This window comes from Macrotis lagotis, chromosome 3 (genome assembly GCF_037893015.1).
Source record: "Macrotis lagotis isolate mMagLag1 chromosome 3, bilby.v1.9.chrom.fasta, whole genome shotgun sequence".
NCBI lineage: Eukaryota > Metazoa > Chordata > Mammalia > Peramelemorphia > Peramelidae > Macrotis > Macrotis lagotis.
This window is the reverse complement of record NC_133660.1, coordinates 84,646,699-84,669,797: the sequence shown is the minus strand read 5'-3', so window position 1 is coordinate 84,669,797 and position 23,099 is coordinate 84,646,699. Positions and strand designations below refer to the sequence as shown.

At 33.8% G+C, this 23,099-nt stretch overlaps 1 protein-coding gene across 4 annotated transcripts in view; it reads right to left on the bottom strand.

Moving 5' to 3' along the window:
* Positions 1-621: 621 nt before the first annotated feature.
* The window catches only part of FBXO8 (F-box protein 8), a 56,036-nt gene continuing 33,558 nt past the window's right edge, over positions 622-23,099 (bottom strand). For 3 of the 4 annotated variants that reach the window (XM_074228955.1, XM_074228956.1, XM_074228957.1), the window contains exons 4-6: positions 15,668-15,786; positions 10,977-11,173; positions 622-7,961 (exon numbers count right to left, since the gene is read on the bottom strand). In XM_074228955.1, the coding sequence (XP_074085056.1) occupies positions 7,774-7,961; positions 10,977-11,173; positions 15,668-15,786 (504 nt within the window). In that variant the 3' untranslated portion in view covers positions 622-7,773. Of the gene's footprint in view, positions 7,976-10,976; positions 11,174-15,667; positions 15,787-23,099 lie in introns of all 4 variants that reach the window. The other variant, XM_074228958.1, reaches the window with a different exon arrangement.

Below are 23,099 nucleotides of genomic sequence, written 5' to 3'. Positions count from 1 at the left end.
TGTTCAACCTTGAAGGACCTGCTCCTTCCATTAGTGCAACAATCAGGAACAATTTTGGGCTGTCTGCAAAGGAGAGTGCCAGCTGTATCCAGACAAGGAGCTGTGAAGCTTGAACAAAGTTCGAGGACTATTCCCTTTAATTTAGAAAAAAACAGATATCTTATTGTCTGATCTTGTCACCTTTTAGACTTCTCTTCTTTAAGGATGTGATTTCTCTCCCATCACACCCAATTTGGATCAAGGTACAACATGGAAACAAAGTAAAGACTGACAGAGTGCTTTCTGTGGGGGTGGGGGTGGGGGAGGGAAGCAAGATGGGGGGAAAATTGTAAAACTCAAATAATATCTTAAAATAAAAATTAATTTAAAAAAAGGGTGGTTGGTTGTGAATGGTTCTGAAGGTTACCACTTTCTTTAGAACGGTACTTGTGGCAGCTTCTATTTTGAGAACTTTGGGTTGAATCAATTGGGACACTGGATGTCTTGAACGAAATGAATTAATAGCTCAGTTCAATTTTCAATGTATTCAAAATATACAGAAGGTGCTTACCAAATGTTGAGTGGAGTATTTTGATTCATTATTATATTCACTATTTTATATATATATATATATTGGTTCACTATTATACATAGGCCAGGTTTTCAATTTGTTCTGGATTTCAATTAAACTGTCCCCCAACTCTGTCTCTGATTCATTTTGGGTTTCAACAAATTATCTTAGGACAATATTTTCCATTGACAAAGAAAGCAAATTCACAATTTGACTTAAACCTTAACCAAAACAACATGATGTAACTAGACTGTCATTTTTTTTTTTTTTGCCATTGCAGTATAACAGGGGCAGAAGGTATACTGAAGAGCTGGCTTGGGAGTCAAAGCCTTTGACCTTGGCTCACTTAATTCACTGCCACACCAGTGTGCCATACATATCTCCCCTAATGGACACCTCTCTCAACTTTCTCCCTCCTAATTGAAGGAGTGGAAAGTGAGGTACCTAACTTCTCCAATAATAATAATGTTTGTCCTTCATTTTCAAAGACCACATCATCAGGGAGGTGATGACATGACAAGCACATGAATTGGATTTGAGGGGGAGCTATGTGAGGTCACCAGCCTTACTTTCTCTTCCAGAGTCATTTGGGGCTAGTGGCCAGATATGGATCAGGTCGACAGTTGGATGATACAGTGGATAGAGCACTGGTCTATCAAAGTCAGGAGGACGGGAGTTTGAATCCAGCCTTAGACACTTGATACTTATTAGCTGTGTGTCCTTGGACAAATTACTTACCCTGATTGCCTCACATCCAGGGCCATTTCTAGTTGTCCTGATCTGAATCTGGCCACTGGACTGAGATGACTCTGGAGGAGAAAGTGAGGCTGGTGACTTAGCACAGCCCCACTTCACTCAAATCCAATTCATGTGATTGTCATGGCATCACCTCTCTGATGTCATGGTCTTCTTTGCAAATGAAAGACAATCATTATCCCCTAATTTCTTCCCAGTGCCTTCCTTTCTAGAGGTCAGGGACTTCAGGACTTTCTGATTCACCATTCCAAATTTGCTACTCTTCCTAGTTTCAACTCCATGTAACACATCCCCTGGTTTCCCCACCAACCCCACAAATTTTCCTATCTCCTTTTATTGTTTCCTCCTGCTAGACTCTTGTATATTCCTTGAGGGCAGGGACTGTCTTTTCTTTTTATTATTTTTCATACCCTATGCTAGCCTTTAATAAATCTTCATTGGATTGGGTTGGATTATTTCATCCCAACAACTGTGAGTGGAGTAATCTAAGTAAAATCATGAAGACATATTTGAATTAATGAAAAATTTTGTCATGGTCTACAATGCAAGAAACAAGATGAGTGATGTATTTTAAAATCTTTAATTTTTGAGTATAAAGAAATGCACAGCAATTATTTTTGTGGATTTCAGAGAGGCAGGAATGTTGAGCTAATTTATCCACTATTTTATACTGTTTTAAGGTTTGCCAAGTCCTTTACAAATATCTGAACTTATTCTCACAACTTTGGGATTTAGATGCTATTATTCTTATTTTTACAGATGAAGAAATTGATGGTAAAGTGACACCCAGGAGACACCCAGCTGGAATCTCTCTTCTACTTTTAAGTGTAAAACTGACTCTGCTACCTCGCTGCCCAAGAAAACTGAAATGCTGTGCAGTTGTTCCCTACTTGGGTTTATGAATTAAGGTTCATCAGTGTAATTTAGGGTGTATAAATAAGACATGTCTAAGAAATCAAGGCTAGATTTGAAATCTTTTTGCAAATCAGGAAAAAATAATCCTAGTAAAAGTTTGTGAAAAAATAAATGGTCACTGGCGTGCTAAAGCATACTTTTAAGAAACTTTCTAGTGTTTCTGAGTAAGGTCCTTGTGTAGCTTAAATTATATATAATGCAGAAGTTAGGGGGAAAAGTCATTTAACAACTATGTAATGACCATGAAAATATTTGACAAAACCTGCAAGGTTATTAACCATAGATCACTCAATTCATGACTCAAACCAACACAGCTCCTCCATATGCAATGATTCCGTATCCTCTTTCAAAGCTTTAAAGTGGGTATCCTTCACTTCCATTGCTTTAACTACCTTACCTCAGTTTATACAGCAGACTCCAAGAATAAACAGTGTATGAGTAAAACAAGAATGATATTAATCTTGTAGGTCCACCCCATTACAGAACTTTGTGTGAGCCTAAAATGTGGGGTATGGGTCTGGACCATGCTTCCCTCAAGAAGAATATAAACTCCTTGAAGTTACTATTTTCATTTTGGGATTTTTTTATATATACCCCAAACACAGTAGCTACTTACTATATGATCACTGAATTGAATGTGTACAGGTCATTCTTATAGAGTAGGTTGAAGTCTTTTTTTTTTCTATTGAAGGTCACACACAGGAAGAAGCATAATCACAGATTTTATTTCTTTCAAACTTGAGATGTAAACCATTCTCAACTACTAAGCTGAGACAGGGATAAATAATGGTAATAAAAATACTTTGGTTTCATATTACAGTCAGTTACAAGAAAATTAGTTGGGATATAAGGGAAAGGAGAAGTATAGAAATTGATAACAGCAGCAAAAGGGGAAGGAAAGTAAGAAAAGAGAGGTATATTAGGCAGAGGGGAAAGACCCAGAGAGAAAGAAGACAAACCAGAAAGTCAGAGGAAGAGGCATAGAGGAAGACAGGGATTCAGAGAGACTGATATTCTCAGCTATACAGCTGGAATGTTGACACTAGGTTAGGTTATCACCAATCACTACTCTTTGAACTTCTTTACTAAAGGTCCTTTCCATTTGGGGTATCAGCTTGATTTTTTAAAAATGTCACATTGTTTTTGTAATAAGGCTTATTTTCCTCATGGAATTCTGTATTTTGCATGTAAGAAGAAATGGTATTTTTTAGAAATTAATTTAGGACCTTAGAGGTCTATCACTTTACCATCTACTTTTGATATTAAAGCTGTCTGTTCTGTTCTTTGAACAACTGAGACTGCTTTAACAGTATTTTGATGTTCCATTAGAAAATAATATGACCAATATTGCACCAATATTTGCTGTAGAGAATGAAGAGGAATTCTAAGAGGAATCTAAGATACTTCAAACCAAGATAACATAAAACTGATATTTAAAGGTTACACTGTGAAGATGGGGGTTGGTAAGGGCCAATGAAAAACATAATGGAAAATAGTTTGGGATTAATAAATTATATAGAGGCCCAAATGTTTTCCTCAGGAAAAGTCAGAGGAGAGTCTGAAAATGAACACCAAATAACATCAAAGAAAATGAAAATGACCATAATAGACAGGAAATGATTGGTGACCACTGATGAGAGTAATTTCACAAGCAGCTGTCAATGTACAGCCAAATTAGAGAAAATGGTTGAAATTAATTCCAAAACCAAATAGGAAAAATGGTCAATGTGAGCTAAATAGTTTAAAAGTAAAGACATTGGTCTATTCTAACCACTTATTGGAGTTTAACTGCTTTAAAAAAAGTGGGTACTATGTAACCACAAGACAAAAAACTGTGTGAGTCAGAACCTTTCTTCATTCAAAAAAGAAAATAATTAAGAGCCAATTTAGAATATAAACTAAGAAAACATTGTAGAGGTAGATATAGAAATCTTGGTGTAAGATCCAATTAAGCCTGATCATTCCAAGATTTACAGATTAAATTGCAAGGATGTAAAGGATTAGGCATGAAATGAAATAGCTTGTATTAAGTGCTTTCTATTGAAATCTATTCTCATCTCTGACAGATAGGAACTTTTATTAACTCAGTACCCAACATCCTATATGAAGGAAATGAAAATGTCACTTAGAAGGGATAGAGCAAAGAAGGAAGGCTCTGACAAAATATATAAAGGAAAAAAAATCAAAGCTTAAGTAGAAAATTGTTGTAAAAGCATTTAGGAATCAATTTTCAAGATATTTAAAAGAGGGGCTGATTACAAAAAAAACTAAAAAACAAAATCAGAAACTATATAATTATCAAAAATATTGACAGGGAAGACATAAGCAACTCTAATACCAAACCAAGCATCTACTTCCTCACTTTCATAAAATCTTTATAAGAATAGTTGAAAGGTATCCTGGATGAAAATGTAACAAAGGAATGGAAAGGTGCTGACAGATGATTTTCTAAAGCAAATCATATCTTAAAGTCATAAAATAGAGGTTTCTTGGAACAAATTTGGATAGTTTTGATTATAGAAGATTCTATTGATTATTGGTTACAGAAGCATTATCTGACTTAATAGAGCAAAACTGAAACAATTGCTAGATTCCAATCATAAAAAATTCTGAGCTATAACTCCAGAGATAACCTTTTACTCAGAGCAACTGTAAACAGTAAACTCCTCAGGAGCAGGCCATGGAAGATGGCTTCAAATGTCCAAATTTGAGAGAGATTCTTTACAAATGATCATGTGCTCCTGTTTGTGTACGACACTGTGTTCATGGGGATCACACATGTAGAGTTGGAAAGGACCTAAAGAGGTATCTAGTGTAACATCTTCATGGGAAAGATGAGGAAACTGAAGGCAAAGAAGGTAATATAACTTGGTCCACTTGGGATTCAAACAGATTCTTCTGTTAGTGCCTTTCCATTGTATCAGCTTCAAGTTTTATAACAACATAGGTCCTCCTAAATCATCCACAATCACTGAAAAGTCCTAAGTTTAACAATTCACCCAGGAAAAACTCAGTGGATGAAGAACAGGTATTCCACAAATTATGACCTACAGTTTTATGGGTTAGACACTGGATTATCTCACCAGTACATATATTACAGACACAAAATGAGTTGGGTCCCGAACTGAAAACGGAGATGAGTGTACTGGATTTTATTAGGGGAAACTGAGTATCCTTTTTAACGATCTCAATTTGTTTCCAATTGCAAACTCTATTAGTACGAATTAAATTCCTGATGACGCTACATGATTACATATTATAGAATAGCACTGTCCTGTGAAGAATAGAAAATGCAGTAACATAAAAGTACATGATGGGTATAAGTAGTAGCAAAGTATTACCAACCATTACTTGTCTGAAAGAAGTGGTATACAAAGAAATAATGAAGGATATGTCTTATTAGACAAAAAAGAAACTGATTTACACAGCAAGAACAAAACATAATAGATGAATAATGCTTGGTTGTCTTTGAAGATGGTCTTCAAACACAGGTACAATGTGTAAGGATGAAAAGGTATAGAATAGCTGTGATATGTAATAATGGAACAAGTACTCACATGGGTGAATTCACACAGAGTACCTAGAAATAAGAGGTACTTATTAAATGCTGATTTATTGTTCGCTGATACCTGTAGACCAAATTTGGAGTATATTGTAGACCAAATCTGAACAAATGAGGTTTTCCCTTTTGATCTAAATGCTTTCTTCCTACTCTTTCATTCCTCCAAAATAAGTTAAAAAAAAACAACCCCCTACCTATCAGTACATAAAGTGGGTTCTTACAAACCTCAATGATTTGTCTCCTCTTTGTAAATATATTTTTTGGGAGGTGGGATAGGAAGGGGAGAAACATTTAAAGTGGTGAGCCTTTACAGAGACACACACACACACACACACACACACACAGAGTTCCTAGTGAGTTTCTGAATTATCAGTAATTGAAGCATGACCTGTATAATTCCTGTTTTAAACTATTATAATTTTCTAAAAATTGTTAATATAATTGTGGCACAGATAACCTATCATTAACTAAAACAATCTAATTAAATGGAATACCTCAGTTCCTAATCAGATTGAATTGAAACTATATGTCTTATGAAATATCATTGGCAAGAGACTACTTTAGGGAAGACAGTAACATTTGCCAAATTATTTTAAAGACAATCAAGAAAGATTTACTAAGCTACTTAATGAATACATTATTTTGAATTGTTCAGAGGAAAAGGAGTCCTTTAAACACAGATGTAATCTATGCTGAATAATAATGTTACTGTATCTTAAGAGTATTTTTTTTTGTCATCATAGGAGTAATCTCTGTGAAACACAAAATTTAAGCTATTAAACTGTAAATTCAAAGAGGGCAAGGATTAAAAAAAATTACTCAGTATCTTCATAGGTAGGTGCTCAACTAGTGATTTAAAAATTCTCCAATAATTACAGAGATATTATGTCCTTCTTACTCCAGATACATACACACACCCACACCCATACCCACACAGTTATGTATACACATGTATATACATATATACTACTTCTTGTATGAAAGTAATGGTTGGTAATATGCTGCAACCTCTTTATACCCATCATGTACCTTTATGTCTCTGTATGTGTGTGTGTGTGTGTGTGTGTGTGTGTGTGTGTGTGTGTATACATGGGAGAGGGGCAACAGACTGGTGATTTCACTAGTATATATCAGAACTTCCAATATGGAAACTCCCACCATAGATGCTAGTTAGCAGTTTATCTATAATCCATAATCTTAGAGAGTCATCTAGGTCACTAAGAGGCTGAATGACTTCCTAATTGTGACAGAGTATGTGTTAGAGGTAGAACTCACTCCTGTTTTAGCACTTCATCCACAATGCCATGCTGTTTTCCTAAAATCATAGTTCTGTGTATGTGTATGTACATACACACACATATACACACACATACTCTCAGTCATACATACTCATATATATTTAGAATTAAAAATTCATCAGAAATTAGTTCTCTCCTTTCTAGTTCAAAAATGAAATACTGTTATTGATGAATCACTAAAAAGTCAAATCTAATTATGAAAACAATTGTAATCTCTGATCAGTAGTAAATAAATTCAGAACTCAACTTTAGAGAGAAAAGGAAAACCTTTAGTTAAAATACTATACAATAAAATAATTATGATTATAAATCTCTTTAGTTAAATATGTACACATTATATGGTATTTTATAAAAGAATGGAACTGGTTAAGGTTTCTAAAGCAAATCAAATGCACAAATTTACCACTTTTTTAGTGTAATGTCAGTTTAAACATTCTTAAGTAGTTGTGTCAAATTCTGCTTTGACATGGTTCTGCTTTGTGCAAAACATGATAAGGAAAATTAAGAAAAATTTCTGCAAAATCCTTCAGTTCCCATGGTAAATTAATAAAAAAACAAGGTGGTATGCACACACTTGATTGCATGTAGAGGTTAATGGCCAGCACTAGTGTAATCCCCATATCTACAAAATAATTTCTTGGGTAGCTTTAGTTGCTTTCACCTTCAAAGCTGAAGTCCTAACAGTTGTGCTTTTATGCAGCCACATGGCCAATAAGGTAGATGTTGTCATAAAGATGCCCTACAAAATCTTCACTAATGTTCTGAGCAGCGCGTCGGGTGTTTCGGATAAATTCTCTTTTGGACATTTTGTTCTTCACATGAGGACTAGTAAGGTCAATGGAAAGCAGGATCAAAGAGTAGCACAGTACATAGACAGCATCTAAAGAGAAAAAACTTTCAGAAATTATTAAGTTTTCAAGATATGGTCTGGTCAATAGACTGTGATTAGAATCAATCAAAAAAGCTTTTTCTTTTATTTAAAAACAATTTTAGAACTGTCTAAGAACCTTCAGTTCAAATAAATTCCAAAAGTAATTTTTAAGGACTAATTTCAAACTTCTTAATATCTCTTTAAAAAAGATGTGTATTAAATCATTCAGTTGTAAAGCATACTATGTATTTATTAATAGTATAAATCATACTTTGAACTTATTCGAACAATTACTCCATTCTAAATATATTTTCATATTTACCTTTCAAAAATTAGATAAATTTTAAGTGTTGCCGTCGATAAAAATTTGTGATAAGGATTTGTTGTGCAAATATGCTCTTATGAAAGAGATTACTGATGTAAACTCGTCACTATAAACATATCTGGAAGATTTCTTGACTCTGTTAAAGAAGATATGGTACTATAACTTTAAAAATTTTTGGAATATGTAAAGTCAATACAATTGGTTCCATATCATTAATTATAGCAGCTGTAAAAATTCAGTGTTTCCATATGCTTTAAAATATAAATTCATGTGCAAAATACACATATTAAATATCTTTTGTAAAACACATTCAATAGACTTCACAGCTGTGAGCAGACTGAGAACAATTCATATAATCCTGTTAAATAATTAGCTTTAGGACATCTATTCTTAATAATGAAACAATGAAATTATTGGGGTAAGAATGGAAAAATATGATATATCAAAGAAAAATTATTACATGGCAAATTTATAATAATACAATGACATAGCTGGGTTAAAATGGAAATTTAATTTTTAAAAAAAATTTTTAAAAATTTTATTTCAGGCAATGGGGCTGAGTGACTTGCCCAAGGTCACACAGGCTAGGCAATTATTAAATGTCTGAGGCCAGAACTCAGGTTCTCCTGACTCCAGAGCCTGTGCTCTATCCACTGCGCCACCTAGCTGCCCCAGAAATTTAATTTTTTAAAGATGTTTTCTATATGGGGCCACTCAAATGAATATCCAAAAACTCTTCTTCACCTTTTAAAATTTACTCTCAAAGTTTTCAATTAGATGTTTATCAAGTAAACAAGTCTCGAGTTGGAATAAAAGAAATTACTATGTCATCGAAATCATCTATTAGCTTTGAAGAACTGATATAATTGGTATATTTTACAACATCATGCTATACAAATTGGAGCTATTACATTTACTGAAGAAAGATACTGAGATATTATTGACATAGTGATGTAGTCTTATCAAAGTATGCATCAGAATATCAGTTTCACTGAATATAACTGTTATGTAGCACATAGACATAAAAATAATTTGTATTTTGAATTATCTTTCAACTTTGGAAGAAATGGCATATATATTACTTAAAGTTATCAAATTATTATCAAAATTATACTTTTAGAATTTAGATAAGGTGATCCCAAATGCAGGTATGATACAAAAATGAGTATAACACAATTAATTCTAAGTGGAACTGCATATGCGAATCTACACCTATGACCTTGGATACATTGCTTAGTGTTTCTAGATCTCAACTTTCTCAAAGATGTACTTTCTCCAAATCCACTTACATTATTGTCTCTATGTCCCCTACAAACACAGCATTGTATATATTCTTTACTATAAGTCACAAAGTCTATACATATTATCATTCTGGTTACTCAATACCAATTCTGACTTGGAGTAGATTTAAACTACTTAAATGGAGAACATAAAGTAAATAATACCTCCTTTGGTTTGTAACCAGAAATGTCCTTACCATCACATATGACTTTAAGTCATGGACACTGAAAGGTACTGCTCCAGATCCTAATCATTCATGCCTGGACTTTTACCAAACTTCTGATTGGTTTCCCTGATTCAAATCTTCCCTATTCTAATCTGTCCTCCAAACAGCTGCCAAAGTGATTTTCCTAAAAATGCAAGTTTTGCCATGCCACTTAAAAACTCCAATGGCACTCAATACATCCAGGGTCAATTATAACATTTTCTCTTTAGTTTTTAGATCCTTCATAATCTGTATGCTGGTGTTCTTCACACACACACACACACACACACACACACACACACACACTCCTGTGTACTAGATGTCCCCCAAGACTGAAATATTCTCTTCTTCCCTCAATCCTGCCTTCTGCTGCCCTACAATTCAGCTCAGAGACCTGGTTCTCTACACTACTAGTGCCTTCTCTCATAGATTATCTTCCACTTACATCACATGGCTGTCTGTGTGTGTGTGTGTGTGTGTGTGTGTGTATGTGTATATGTGTGTTTTCCCATCTTGTCTCATATATTAGAATGAACTGTGTTTTTACTCATTCTTGTATCCTTAGCACTTAGCACAGTGGATGCTTGGAACATGCTAAACACCTAATAAATACTTACTGATTAACCTATGTGGAGGAAGACATTTGATTTTCTTTCTAAAAATCTAACATTAATACATCCTATACTCCCAGGAGCATTGTAATACAAGGAATACACTACACAGTACACCTCAGGGACAAGTATCTCTACTTAAATAGACTAGGGATCTACTTGAAGTGAGAAAAAATTTTCCCATAACAGATTCTATAGAAAGCCATTGCATCCTCTGGTATTTTTATAAAAATTTAGTTTCTTCATTGTGCTGAAATACTTGCATTTCATATAAAAAAGGCAAATAAAGTATACGGAACTTTTTATTGAAAAAGCTGTAACTGCAAACTTAATGTTCACACTTTTTTTTTTAAGGTTTTTACAAGGCAGTGGGGTTAAGTGGCTTGCCCAAGCTACACAGCTAGGTAATTAATTGTCTGAGGCTGGATTTGAACTCAGGTACTCCTGACTCTAGGGTCAGTGCTCTTTCCACTGCACCACCTAGTCACTCCAATGTTCACTCTTGTAAAAACTCAACTTTCTGACAATATCTTACCTGCTTTAGGGTGAAATTTTATGTTGTACCAAGGGCAAAAAAAGTAGTAATTTACTATGGAACTTACCAGGACTAAGGCCAAGCTCTCTCATCAGATCAGGATTACAAGCACAAAATCTGTGTGAGAACTTTGTTATGAGAGTTTCTAGATACTCCCCACGCTCTTCAGGGGCGTGGATATGTCGGAAAAACTCTCTCAGTGCATTTGGCAAGAACTGATTTCTAAAATTGTGCAATGTCACAAGGTCATCCAAGACGTCCCTCCTAGTAGAAAGACAAAAAGTCAAAGTTTTATTAAATTTCTAGTTTCTATTTATTATAGGGAAAAAAAGGATCAATGGAAAATGTCAATGTCCTACTTTTAGTATTTGGTTATTTGAAGCCAAAGCTGCCTTTCCTAACATATGCTTAACAATTTGAAGTTGTACAATGATAATTTTTGTTTTTAAAAAATACATTTTATTGGTAACTTTTTGATTTTTATATGATCTGAATTTCTTTAAGTATTCCTCTACTTTACTCCTAGAGAAAATATATTTCAAAGAAAAAAGATAAAAATCAACAAAGTCAAACATTACATTAAACATAAGCAATATTCCACATCTGTAAGACCTCCCACCATGGCAAAGGAAGGGGGAGATATTTTCTCCAATGTCTTTCTGGGGGTCATGTTTGTTCTTTTTATTACTATCATCTGGTACATTTTCATCTATTTTGCTGGCTTTCCTTTCCATTTATGTCACTGTATGTTGTTTTCAGTTTACCTTGATCTTTCCATGCTTCTCTAGTCATCACATTCTTCTTTTCTTACAAAACAATGATTTTTGGCTGCATTCATGAACCACAGTTTGTATAACCACTCCCTACTCAACAGGCATTAATTTTGTGATGTTACAAGCATTTTGGTATTTATGGAGGCCTATGTCTTATCAATAATTTTCTTAGGATATATGCTTAGTAGTAGAAGCTCTAGATCAAAGCGTATAAACATTTTAGTCACTTTATTGTAAACTGCTTTTCACAATGATTAGACTGATTCACAGTTCCACCAACAAATTAGTTTACCTGTTTTCTCATAATGCTTCCATCATGGGCTATTCCAATCTTTAGCTATATTTGTCAATTTATTAAGTGTGAGGTGAAACATCAAGGTTGTTTTGAACTCTTCATTATTAATGATTTAGTACATTCCTTCATACAGATGTTAAGAGTTTGCAATTCTATTTTTTAACAATACTAAATGGTATTGCTATTTCATCCTTTCTTTTTTTGCTTTCCTTCGATAGTCTAGATCTTTTGCTTTTTTAAATTTGTTTTCTTCTCTAGTTCTATAAAGTATCCTGTTGACAGCTTGACTGATATAAAATTAACACCATAAATTATCTTTGCAGGTTTGCTTTCATTACACTGGCACAACCAGCAATGAGCAATGAATATTTTTCCTCTTATTTAAATTCTTCCTTATTTCTCTAAAGAGCACTGTGTGATTGAATCTCTAAGGGTATTTTTGTGGGCCTTGGTAGATGGATTCTGAAATATTTTACGAACTTTGTAGTTATTTTAAATGAGATTTACCTTATTTTTTTTTCTTTACTATAAAGAAATGCTGTTGATTTTAGCAGTTTTATTTTAAAGGTTGTAATTTTGCTAAAGCTATTTTCTTAGCATCTTTACTGACTCCTTAGGATTTTCTAAATACATCATCAGATCATCATCAAAGTTTTATTACATCTTTGCCCAACTCTGATTTCTTTCTTTAATTTTACTGCTATTGCTAGGATTTCTAGAATTGTATACTTAGCATATTCTTTGGGAATCAATGTTTACTGGGAAAGTTCCTAATGTATTCTCTTACAAATGATTGTCTTCTTTTTAATTTTTTTAACGTTTTTGCAAGGCAAATGGGTGAAGTGGCTTGCCCAAGGCCACACAGCTAGGTAATTATTAAGTGTCTGATGCTGGATTTGAACCCAGGTACTCCTGACTCCAAGGCCAGTGCTCTATTCACTGTACCATCTAACTGCCCCAAACATTTTTTTGAAGATTTTTTTTTTGCAAGGCAAATGCATTAAGTGGCTTGCCCAGGGCCACACAGCTAGGTAATTATTAAGTGTCTGATGCCGGATTTGAACCCAGGTACTCCTGACTCCAGGGCTGGTGCTTTATCCACTGCACCACCTAGCTGCCCTTAGTATGCTTAATTACATTGATTATTTTCCTAATCTTGAACAAACTTTGTATCTTTGGTATAAATCTAACTTGGTCATAATGAATGATTTCTGAGATAAATTGCTGTAGTGTATTTGACAGGATATTCTTTAAATTTTAAAAAATTAAAAGAGGAAAAAAATTTCAGAAAAAACCTATTAATGCACCAAAAAATTCTGTTATCTAATGCAGTATGCATCCCAGTGGACTCCCTAACTCTGCAAAGTAGCAAGAACAGGTTTCTCAAAAACATATCTACACTTATAGAATTTACTAAATATTATATTTACATGGTATACTATGTACTATTTCAATAGTGCATGTTTCAATAATACCCTACATAAAGTATTTTATTCTTCTATCTACAAAGATACATAACATTAATGAAGAACATTTGAGTACACAGATCCTAGACAGTAAAGTGAAGCCATTCCTATGTCAGTACTAGACCTATGATTTGAACTTTATCTTCATCTCTTCTTCAAATTATCCTAATGTTTCCACATCTACTAAGGATCTGAGTAAAACTGTACAGTAACTTCTATCACTATTAGACTAGAGTTAAATGCTGTAATGGCCCCTACTATAAGGGATAGACATATGGAATTCTGATGCTTGCATAAATACTTTTGATATGCGTATGCATGCTACTTAGGTCTAATTTTAGCAGAATATTTTATTTGGAATTTTAAATTTGATTTTTGCATAAATATTATAAAAATTGAAAATTTCTCATTAGCTCCAAACTGCTGGCAATGGGATATATATAACTTATTAATAGGAAAATACAGGGCTATGGTTTTTTATAAAAGCTCAGGTCAGATCTGGTAGCAGAGATCCTACTTTACTAAGAAGACACTTATGATCTCCTTTGTTCACATTCTCTACACTTAAAAACCTCTCCTAATTTTTTATTCCCTCTCTCTATTTTTGGTTTTTATGTGATATCTCTTCTTGTGAAAACTAACCCTTCCATTTGTGTCCTTTATCCATTCCTCTCTTATCTCATTCTGGGGAATGCAGACTTGAACAAATGACATTATTTTTTCCAGGGCACCAATGACCTTTCTCAATTATCACTCTTCTTGATCTCTACAGCATCTGATACCATTGACAACCCACTTTCTCTTGATCCTCTCTCTTTTCTCCTGGATTCCAAACTATGGCTCTTTTCTGCTTATCCTATTTGGCCATTCTTCTCTCCTGATCATTTTTTGTTTTACCATTTTCCCTTTGTCCTCAGCTCTCATTTCTCTCTTATTTTATTGTGTTGGTTTTATCTACTCTAATAGCCTCAATTATCAGTTCTGGAGAAGATTTCCAAATCTACCTACTTATTCTCAATCTCTGCCTATAGAGCTCCATGGGCCATAAGTGGTCTATAATTCAACATGACCAAAATGTTTGATTCCAGCTGCTAGGTTTGCCATTCTCCCAATCAAAATGCATCAAATTTTGGATTTATTTTTGACTCAGTCTCTCTCACTGCAAAGATACAACTAGTTAAGTCCTCAACCTCTACAAAACCACTTGGATCTTGTCCCTCTTTTCAACTCATTGTTATTATTCTAATTAATGTTTTGTTCATTTTTTTCATGAACTATTTTGCAAAACGTCACTTTACCTGACTCTAGTCTCTCCTCTGTAAATAACTTTCTAAAATGAACTTTTATTAGAATAATTTTTACTGCAGCGGTCTCCTTTTAACAAACTGAAGAGAGTTCAATTAAGGTGATATGTTAAGAAAGGCCTATTTCATTCTGAGATAAAGTCTTCATCTCTGTCTTGGATTATTTTTTTTCATTGTAATAAAGAAAAATCTTATTATATGAAATATCTTGGCCTATTCCCTCTCCTTTTTCCTTTCTCCCATTACATTTCCCTTTTTTCTATTGACTCCATTTTTATACCATCTTCAAATTCAGCTTTCTCCTGTGCTTCATCTATAAAGCTCCTTCTGCCTGCTCTCTTGAGAAGGTTCATATGAGTATTATCAGTGTCATTTTTCTATACAGGAATACATGCAGTTCATCTTCATTAAGCCCCTCATATTTTCCCCTTCTCCTCTAATCTCTATGCTTCACCTGAGTCCTGTATTTGAAGATCAAACCTTCTGTTCAGCTCTGGCCATTCCAACAGGAACATTTGAAATTCCCCTGGTTCATTTGAATTATTTTTTAATATTCTCTTTTCTGGTCTACTTGACTCCTGTTTTAGCTCACTCTCTTTGCAGAGATGCCAAAATAATGTTTCTAATACTTACATATGAATTATAAGTCTACTATTCAAAAGTATTCAGTGTCTCCCTGTTCCCTAAAAGATACCCTAAGTATTCCTTAACCTGGTATAGAAGACCCTGCAAATTATCTTACGTTCTGCCTTATTTCATTCTAATCTTTGGACATCATGAATTCTTTATTTTATTAAAATATTATTAAGAACTGCCTATATCCAAATGAAAACCTGGCTCCTAATTAATGTAAGTAATTAATAAATTAATATTGTGGTTAAAAATTTTTGAATTTCAAACTAATTTTTATTTATTTTTACCTTTCATCAAGATAGATTCTCAGCTTCTTCCAATTTAGTGTTCTTGTACAAAAGATGAACTTTGCTATTTCCTTTGGTGAATCATCTAAGATGCCCTTGGACATAAAGTAGTTCACTCCCTAAAGCAGAAACAGACAAGGTTACATGAATAAAATTGTCCTTTAAAAATTTTATTTATTGACAATTACTGTTGATAGCAGAGCAATAAACTGTTTTATTATTTTGCTATTGCTTCAAACTGTATTTAAACATGCAAAATACAAACTAAACTTAGTAGATTTTCACTGAAATTTATAGCTATTTTACATGCAATGAAAGGTAGGAAATTCAAAGTTATGGGTAGTATAATGACTTTTTTGCCCTTTTATTTAAATATTAAGTCTGCACAGGCAGGCACTGTTAAACTTCCATCTATTATTATTTGTTTATATACTGAAGGAAAATTTGAAATCATATAAAAAAACTAACATTCTACCTACTTGAAAATATTCCTCATACTAATCCACCCCTCCCAATAGAAAACAAGGTTCCTGAACACCAACTTTAAGTATCATTGGACTTTTAAAAAAGATGCTCTAAATTTTTTTTTCTAACTATACTGAATTGTTGTTTGGAAATGAAATTTTCTGGCTATTCTTGCCTACAGAACTGAATCAATGCCAGGTTAGGTGATATGCTGATTTTGAATAATGCTAGATGCTCTAAGTACCAGCTAGAAACATAGACACCTATTAAGGCAAAACAGCTTCACTGTTTTTCAGAGCATTTATCTTTGAATTTCCTGACCTCCGCATGCAAAATTTTCAAGAGAAGCATTAGCATAGTTTTTATAACTAGATTATTTTAAAACGACAACAAAACAAACACTGAAATTAATGTTCTTACATGTATATGGAAGTCATTCAAATAAATGGTTTCTATGAATTTGAATGTGTAGTCATTTAAATAAAAGACAAGTATATTTATTTCAACATGCAGATATCCAGGATACATGCATGCCCATGAATGCTTATGTCTGGATAACAGTATCCTGTGTGTATTTTAATTGTTAAGGAAAATGATTCATTTTGCATGCATGATATACTGTTTCCACATATGCATTTCTTATTTCTTCAGTATTTCTTTAGCTTAAGAAACATTTATGCAGTATTTCAGGGTGCTGTGCACATTCATGTCTAGAAAATATTTTGTAAAAAATAAGATCCCTCTCCTAAATATTTTCATACTGAATTTAAAAAAGTGATTTTGATAGTTATAAAAAATATTACAAATATCTAGAAACTAGAATTCAAAAATTGAGATATTCTAATGCACAAATATGGCATTTTAAAAGCATTCAGATTATAATATTCTATAGTATAGTTCATGCTCTGAAGCTCCTTATTTATACTTTATAATTTAGTATCAATAAAATGGAAATGCTAAGTCATTAGAGAAAAATAGAATAAAGGAAAGGATAAGAAGCACCTTTACTAACTCCTGGGGGTCTCATGTTATTTCATAATAAATATTAGATGTAGGAATAAAATGTAAGAAGGCCTAGATAACTGATCAAATGACTGACCTAGAATGAAGTTAGCAGCAGTAATCTGAGTCATACATAGCAGAGTCTTAAATCAGTTATTGGTTGCCTATTTCTATCCTCTCCACTAGCAAAAACAGTAGGAGTTAAACCACTTCTTGACAGGGTTAGTTTAGTTTATTTCACAATTCTATATTTTTAAATTCATATTTTATTAACTTACTAAGCCTCAATTAATTCAAAAGACTGAATTTAAAAAAATTTAGATATATAACATAAGTTTTTTAAATGACTGCTCATATGGAATTAAATATAAAAGTACATAGTGCTAATATTTTTTGACAAAATTCTTGATATTTTACTAAATGTTTAAATGAAAGTAATTATCATTTAAATTCTCTAATGTATGCATTATATATCATGTAATGTTCTCTAATGCAAAGGACAAACAAGAATGTTCCATGTGTAGCATCAACTAAATTGGGCACTGGTTTGGTCTTGGTTCACACAATTTACAAAAGATAATTCTGAAAACATGTTTCAACACTTCGACAGCTGATTTTCAATTCAATTGGAATATTTATTAAGGCATCTACTCTACTCTAGAGGAGTTAAGTAATTTAAATAAGGGAGAAGAAAGCAGGTATTTATATGGTGAATAAATACTTTACAAAATATTATCTCATTTGGTTGGGGTTATTTTTGTCTCCATTTTACAACTTAAGAAACTGAGGCAGAGGCAGAATGACTTGCCCAGGTTCATACATGGCTAGATATGAACTGAAGTCTTCCTGAGTTCAGTCCCTGCACTCTCTGCACCCCACCACCTCTCTGCCTTTAAATGAGACAGGCTTCCTGCCCTCCTGACACCTATAATCTCGTGGGGAATGCAACACAAACATCACAAGAATTGGAGGAAACTTTCATCACTGACTGGGAGATCAAGGTGAGTTTCATAAAAAGAGGCATCTGAGCTGGGTTTTTATGGAACACGAGCATTTCAAATACAGGGAACAGCATGTGAAAAGGCAGGCAGGTAGAAAAAGCATCTGAGCATCCACGGGATGCTCAATTTGGTTAGACTATGCAACATGAAGAAAAGTCTAAGAGAAAGACACAAAGATTGGTTACTATTCTTGTTTTGAAGGCTGTGGATGTTCAGATATGGGGCATGAACTTTGATAAGTGCTACAGAATAACTGGATGGTTTGAGCAGAAGTGACATGTTCAGATTTTTATAATGAATGGTTGGTGGCAGTAGGAAAAAAGAGGTAAGGATGAATCTGAAAGGCATGGACTGAACTGAGAAATTTTGGGAACCATAAGTTAGGGGAAGTGAAAGGCAGGACTGAGATAAGAATACCAATGTTTCAAAAGCAGTAGAGTGTGGTTATAAGTAACATAAACAGGAAGAATAGGTTTTGAGAGAAAACAAATCCTATGTTTATGTATTTCTTAAAGATTTGGTTAGAGAAAGGAAGAAAAACAGAATATCTCAGAAGTCAAGAGAGGGAATATATCTAAATGGAAGGAATTATTAATGACATCAAATACTGAGGAGAGAGCAAGGTTATTAAAGACTAAGAAAAAGTCATTTTTCCAGATTTTAATCTTTCTAAATACATAGAAAAGTGGCAAATAATTCAGTTTTAGGTCCAATATGGAACTAGGAGTTGTTGGTTGGGCATGTTTTTTATTTTGAAAGGGTTGTATGTTGCTGGCAGTAAAGGGCACTCAATAAATGAGGATGAAGTACCTATTACATGACAAGCAATGTGCAAGGAACTAGATATACAAATACTGAAATGAGAAAGAAAACAGTTAAGAAATTTAAATTCGGGGTGGCTAGGTGGTGCAGTGGATAGAGCCCCAGCCCTGGAGTCAGGAGCACCTGAGTTCAAATCTGGCCTCAGACACTTAAAAATTACCTAGCTGTGTGGCCTTGGGCAAGCCACTTAACCCCATTGCCTTGCAACAACCTAAAAAAAATTAAATTCATTTATAAAAAATGCAACCTGTTCAGAGATATATGAATAGGGACTGGTTTTGCTATTTCATGGGCATAGTGAGAAAACTCAGCCATTCAATCAATAAACATTTATTAAAAGCCTTTTATGTGCTGGGAAGGCACTGTGCTAAGGGCTAGAAATAGAAAAAAACAGCAAAAGGTAGACACCCCCCCCACCCCAAGGATCCTGGGGAATTTAATGAGGAAGAAAACAAGCAAACAAGTTAAGTATAAATAAGCTATATACAGGAAAAACAGGAAATCATTAAAAGGGGGAGGCACTAAAATTATGAGATGGGAAATGTTTCTTATAGGAAATAGGATTTCATTTGGGACTAGAAGAAAGCCAGGAAAACCAGTAGGTGGAGATAAACAGAGGGGGAGTGGGGGGGGGCAACTTGAGAAAGAGATCAAGTATCTTATTTATGGAATAGCCAGGAGGCCATTGTTCTGAAATTAATGAAATTAAGACTTTGATGGCCAAATAGATCACTTTTATTTATCTTGGTGACTTTTATGGTTGAATACAGTGGCCTTTTCTTATCTTTATCTTGTATTGGATCCTGAAGGCAAGAGGGATAAGACATAGTTAGACATGTTTTTTAGGAAAACCATTATTGTTTGATCTTTGATGCCAGAGGACTAACGACATCATGAGGGGAAATGTCCTAAACATGTAGGTGAATGATCCAGGATGTAGGGGATGGCCTTGGCTTTACTAAATTAAGGTCTTTCCCAGGTCTCAATTTGTCTGAGACAACAAACTTTCAATGACTAAGGGCTAAATAAACACTTCGTTATTTTCAGGGTAAGGAAAGTATCAGAATTGGATGCTGGTTCTAGCATGATTTAATTATAATTAATTCTAAGGCCTATCACTTCGGTGTTAAAAAGAGGATAAATTGGAATAGGGAGAGTCTACTGCAGGCTACTGCAATAGTCCACGTGTAAGATGATGAGAGGCTGCAGCAGGGTGGTATCAGAGGAGAGAAGGGGGGCATGTTTGAGAGATATTGCTAAGGTGAAATCAATAGGTCTTGGGAACATATTGGATATGAAGAATGAGAGATAGTGAGGAGTCAAGAATGAAATCTAAATTGCTAAAATGAGAGACTCATATAACCTGTGGTATTCTCAACAATAATAGAGAAGTGAGGAGTCAGGGGAGGGTTTAGGAAAAAGATAATGGGTTCAGTTTCAGACATATTGATTTTGAGATAGTACTGAACAACCAGTTGGAGATATCTGAAAGGCAGTTGGAGATGTAAGATTAGAGATGTTAGGGAAGAATGGGTAGATTTGAGAATTGGCAGCATTGAGACGAAAATTAAATCTAGAAAAGCTGAAGAGATCACCAAATGAAATACTACAAAGAGAGAAGAAAAGAGTAGTCCAGGACAGATCCTGGTTATTGGGTTGATCTGGATTAGGATCCCGCAAGAGATAGAAAAACTGAGGTCTGATAGGTTGAAGGAGAACCAGAAGAGAGCAGTGTCCTGATAACCTGAAAAGAAGAGAAAATTAAGGAACAGAGGGGAGATCAACAATGTCAAAAAAGCTGGAGAAAAGTCAAGAAGGAATAATGATTGAGAAAAGGTCAGTGGTTTTGGCAATTAGAAGCCATTTTGGGGAAAATGATAAGATCATTATCATTATAATGATATAGGGTTATAAACTGAAGGAGAAGAAAACAAAAGTAGAGGCACCAATTGAAGATGGTCCTTTTAAGGAGTTTAGCTATGAAAGGGAGAAGAGTTATAGGGCAATAGTTCCTGGAGATGGAAGGATCAAGAGGATTTTTTAAGGACGAAGGGACCTGGGCATGTTGGTATGCTGTAGGGGAAAAGGCAGTAGATAGGGAGAGCTTGAAGACAGGTGAAGTAGAGATGAGAGAGGGAGCAATCTGTGATAGGAAGCAATGGGATTGTTTCTGCAAGCAGGAGAGTAAGAAGTAAAATAGGAAAAAGGAGAAGGGACTCAACTTCATGTGAATAAGGTACTGAGCTCCTTAAAGAAGGAAAGAGAATGTCTTGCAGATTAGCAGATATTAGTCACAAGGATTTTCACTGGAGGATAAATGTGAATTGAATGAATTTTAAAAGAGGAGAGGTTACTGAATGATACTGATAGAGGAAAAGCCTTTAATGAATATTCCAACTCTCCTCCCACAATTAGTAAATGATAGAGTCAGGGGTTATGAGTGAAAGGGAAACCATGATTGGATAGAGTAGAGTGGCCAGGGAGGCTACCACAGCTAAGTTAGCAGATGAACAATTACAGGAATTAAAGGTTCTAAAAAATGGTATTAGAAAATATATGGCAAACTATAGGAACAACAGCATGATTAAGTAAAATAAGTACATTTAAGATAAAGGCAGCAAACAAATACTACTATCTGATTTTAATTATGTACTTTTTTACCAAGTACTATAGAAAGCATAATATTTCTAGAAAACATTTTCACAACCATGTAATTAATTTGAATAGCACATACCACTGTTTACTGACTTAGCTAAGCAAATTTAAATCTTAAAAGTTATAAAAAAAATCCTAACAGAATATTAAAAGAACCCAAAGAAGACTAGGATATTGTTTAAGTGGTTAACCAATGGAAGATTTATAGGAAAAAAAATGAAGATCATTCAAGGCAAAGATGAATTTTCACTAGTACAGGGATTATTAGAAGAATAATGAGAATCCACTGACTATATCTTGAGGAGATTTAAGTCATAGTAATATTTTTAAGTAATCTTTTAAGTGTAAAAACCTAATTTTCTGAGGTCTTTAACCAGAAGCACCTATTATTTAAGTTGAATTATAATTTCTTTTTTAATATTCTCAAAAACAAAGTCATATAGCATAACAATTATTTCAATTTATACTTAGAAGGTTCAGAATGATACTCTAAAATTAGGGATCAAACTTTCTTTTCCTGCTATGATAAACCCTAAAGTATATCCTGCAATATTTTGTCCATATACAAATCATCGATTTAGAATGAGAAGAGACTTTAGGGGGCAATCTAGTCTAACTGGCCCTCTCTTTGCCATTTTATAGATAACAAACTATGGTTCTCATTCTCTAAATTAATTCCTTTTTCCTATACAGTAAACTTTGCCTCCCATGACTAGGTAATTTAAATAATAATTCTTTGTTACAGAAACAAAAATTTCTAAAATATCCTTACAAACTTAAAATAAAACCTCAATTTAAGTTTGAATTTACCACTACAACTTAAGAGGGCATGACTAGGAATTCTCCTCTATAAGTGATTCAAATTCCAAAAATTATGAACAAACATATGGACACAAGCTAGAAATCTGAAGGCACCTCTTTAAAAAGACTTCTTAAATTTATTGGTATAATTTATTTTAGTATAAATTTATGCTCATTTCTGTATTCTGAAACCACTTGAAACAGTCTTTCCTTTCCTTCTGAGGACACAACATGATGTCTCAGGGCTTTCTCCCCAAAAAGAGGAGTCTTGAAGATCCATCTTCTACCTGTAGATATATCATGATTTTGTCTGATCATGGTTTAGCCAATTACCTCAGTCTATACCAGATCTACCAAGGTGACAGGCTTTAATACAGGTTCATTCCAGAGGGAATATTTTATAAAATATAATCAAGTGTTATAATATAGTTATTTTGTAGGAAATGAAGTTCTTTTAATTGCAGATCTTTATAAAAAGTTTTATTAACTTTTAAAAAACTTTCAAACATTCTCAGATTATCCCCATTTCCAAAGACTTTTTTGTAATAAAGTAAATCATTAAGTGATACTAACATTAGAGTGAACTCATCTGAAAGTGCAGGGAACATTTCACATCAGTGATACCCTTCCAACTTCTCTATTTTTTAGAATTTAAAGGAAACATATTTTCTCTCCCTCCTCATTAC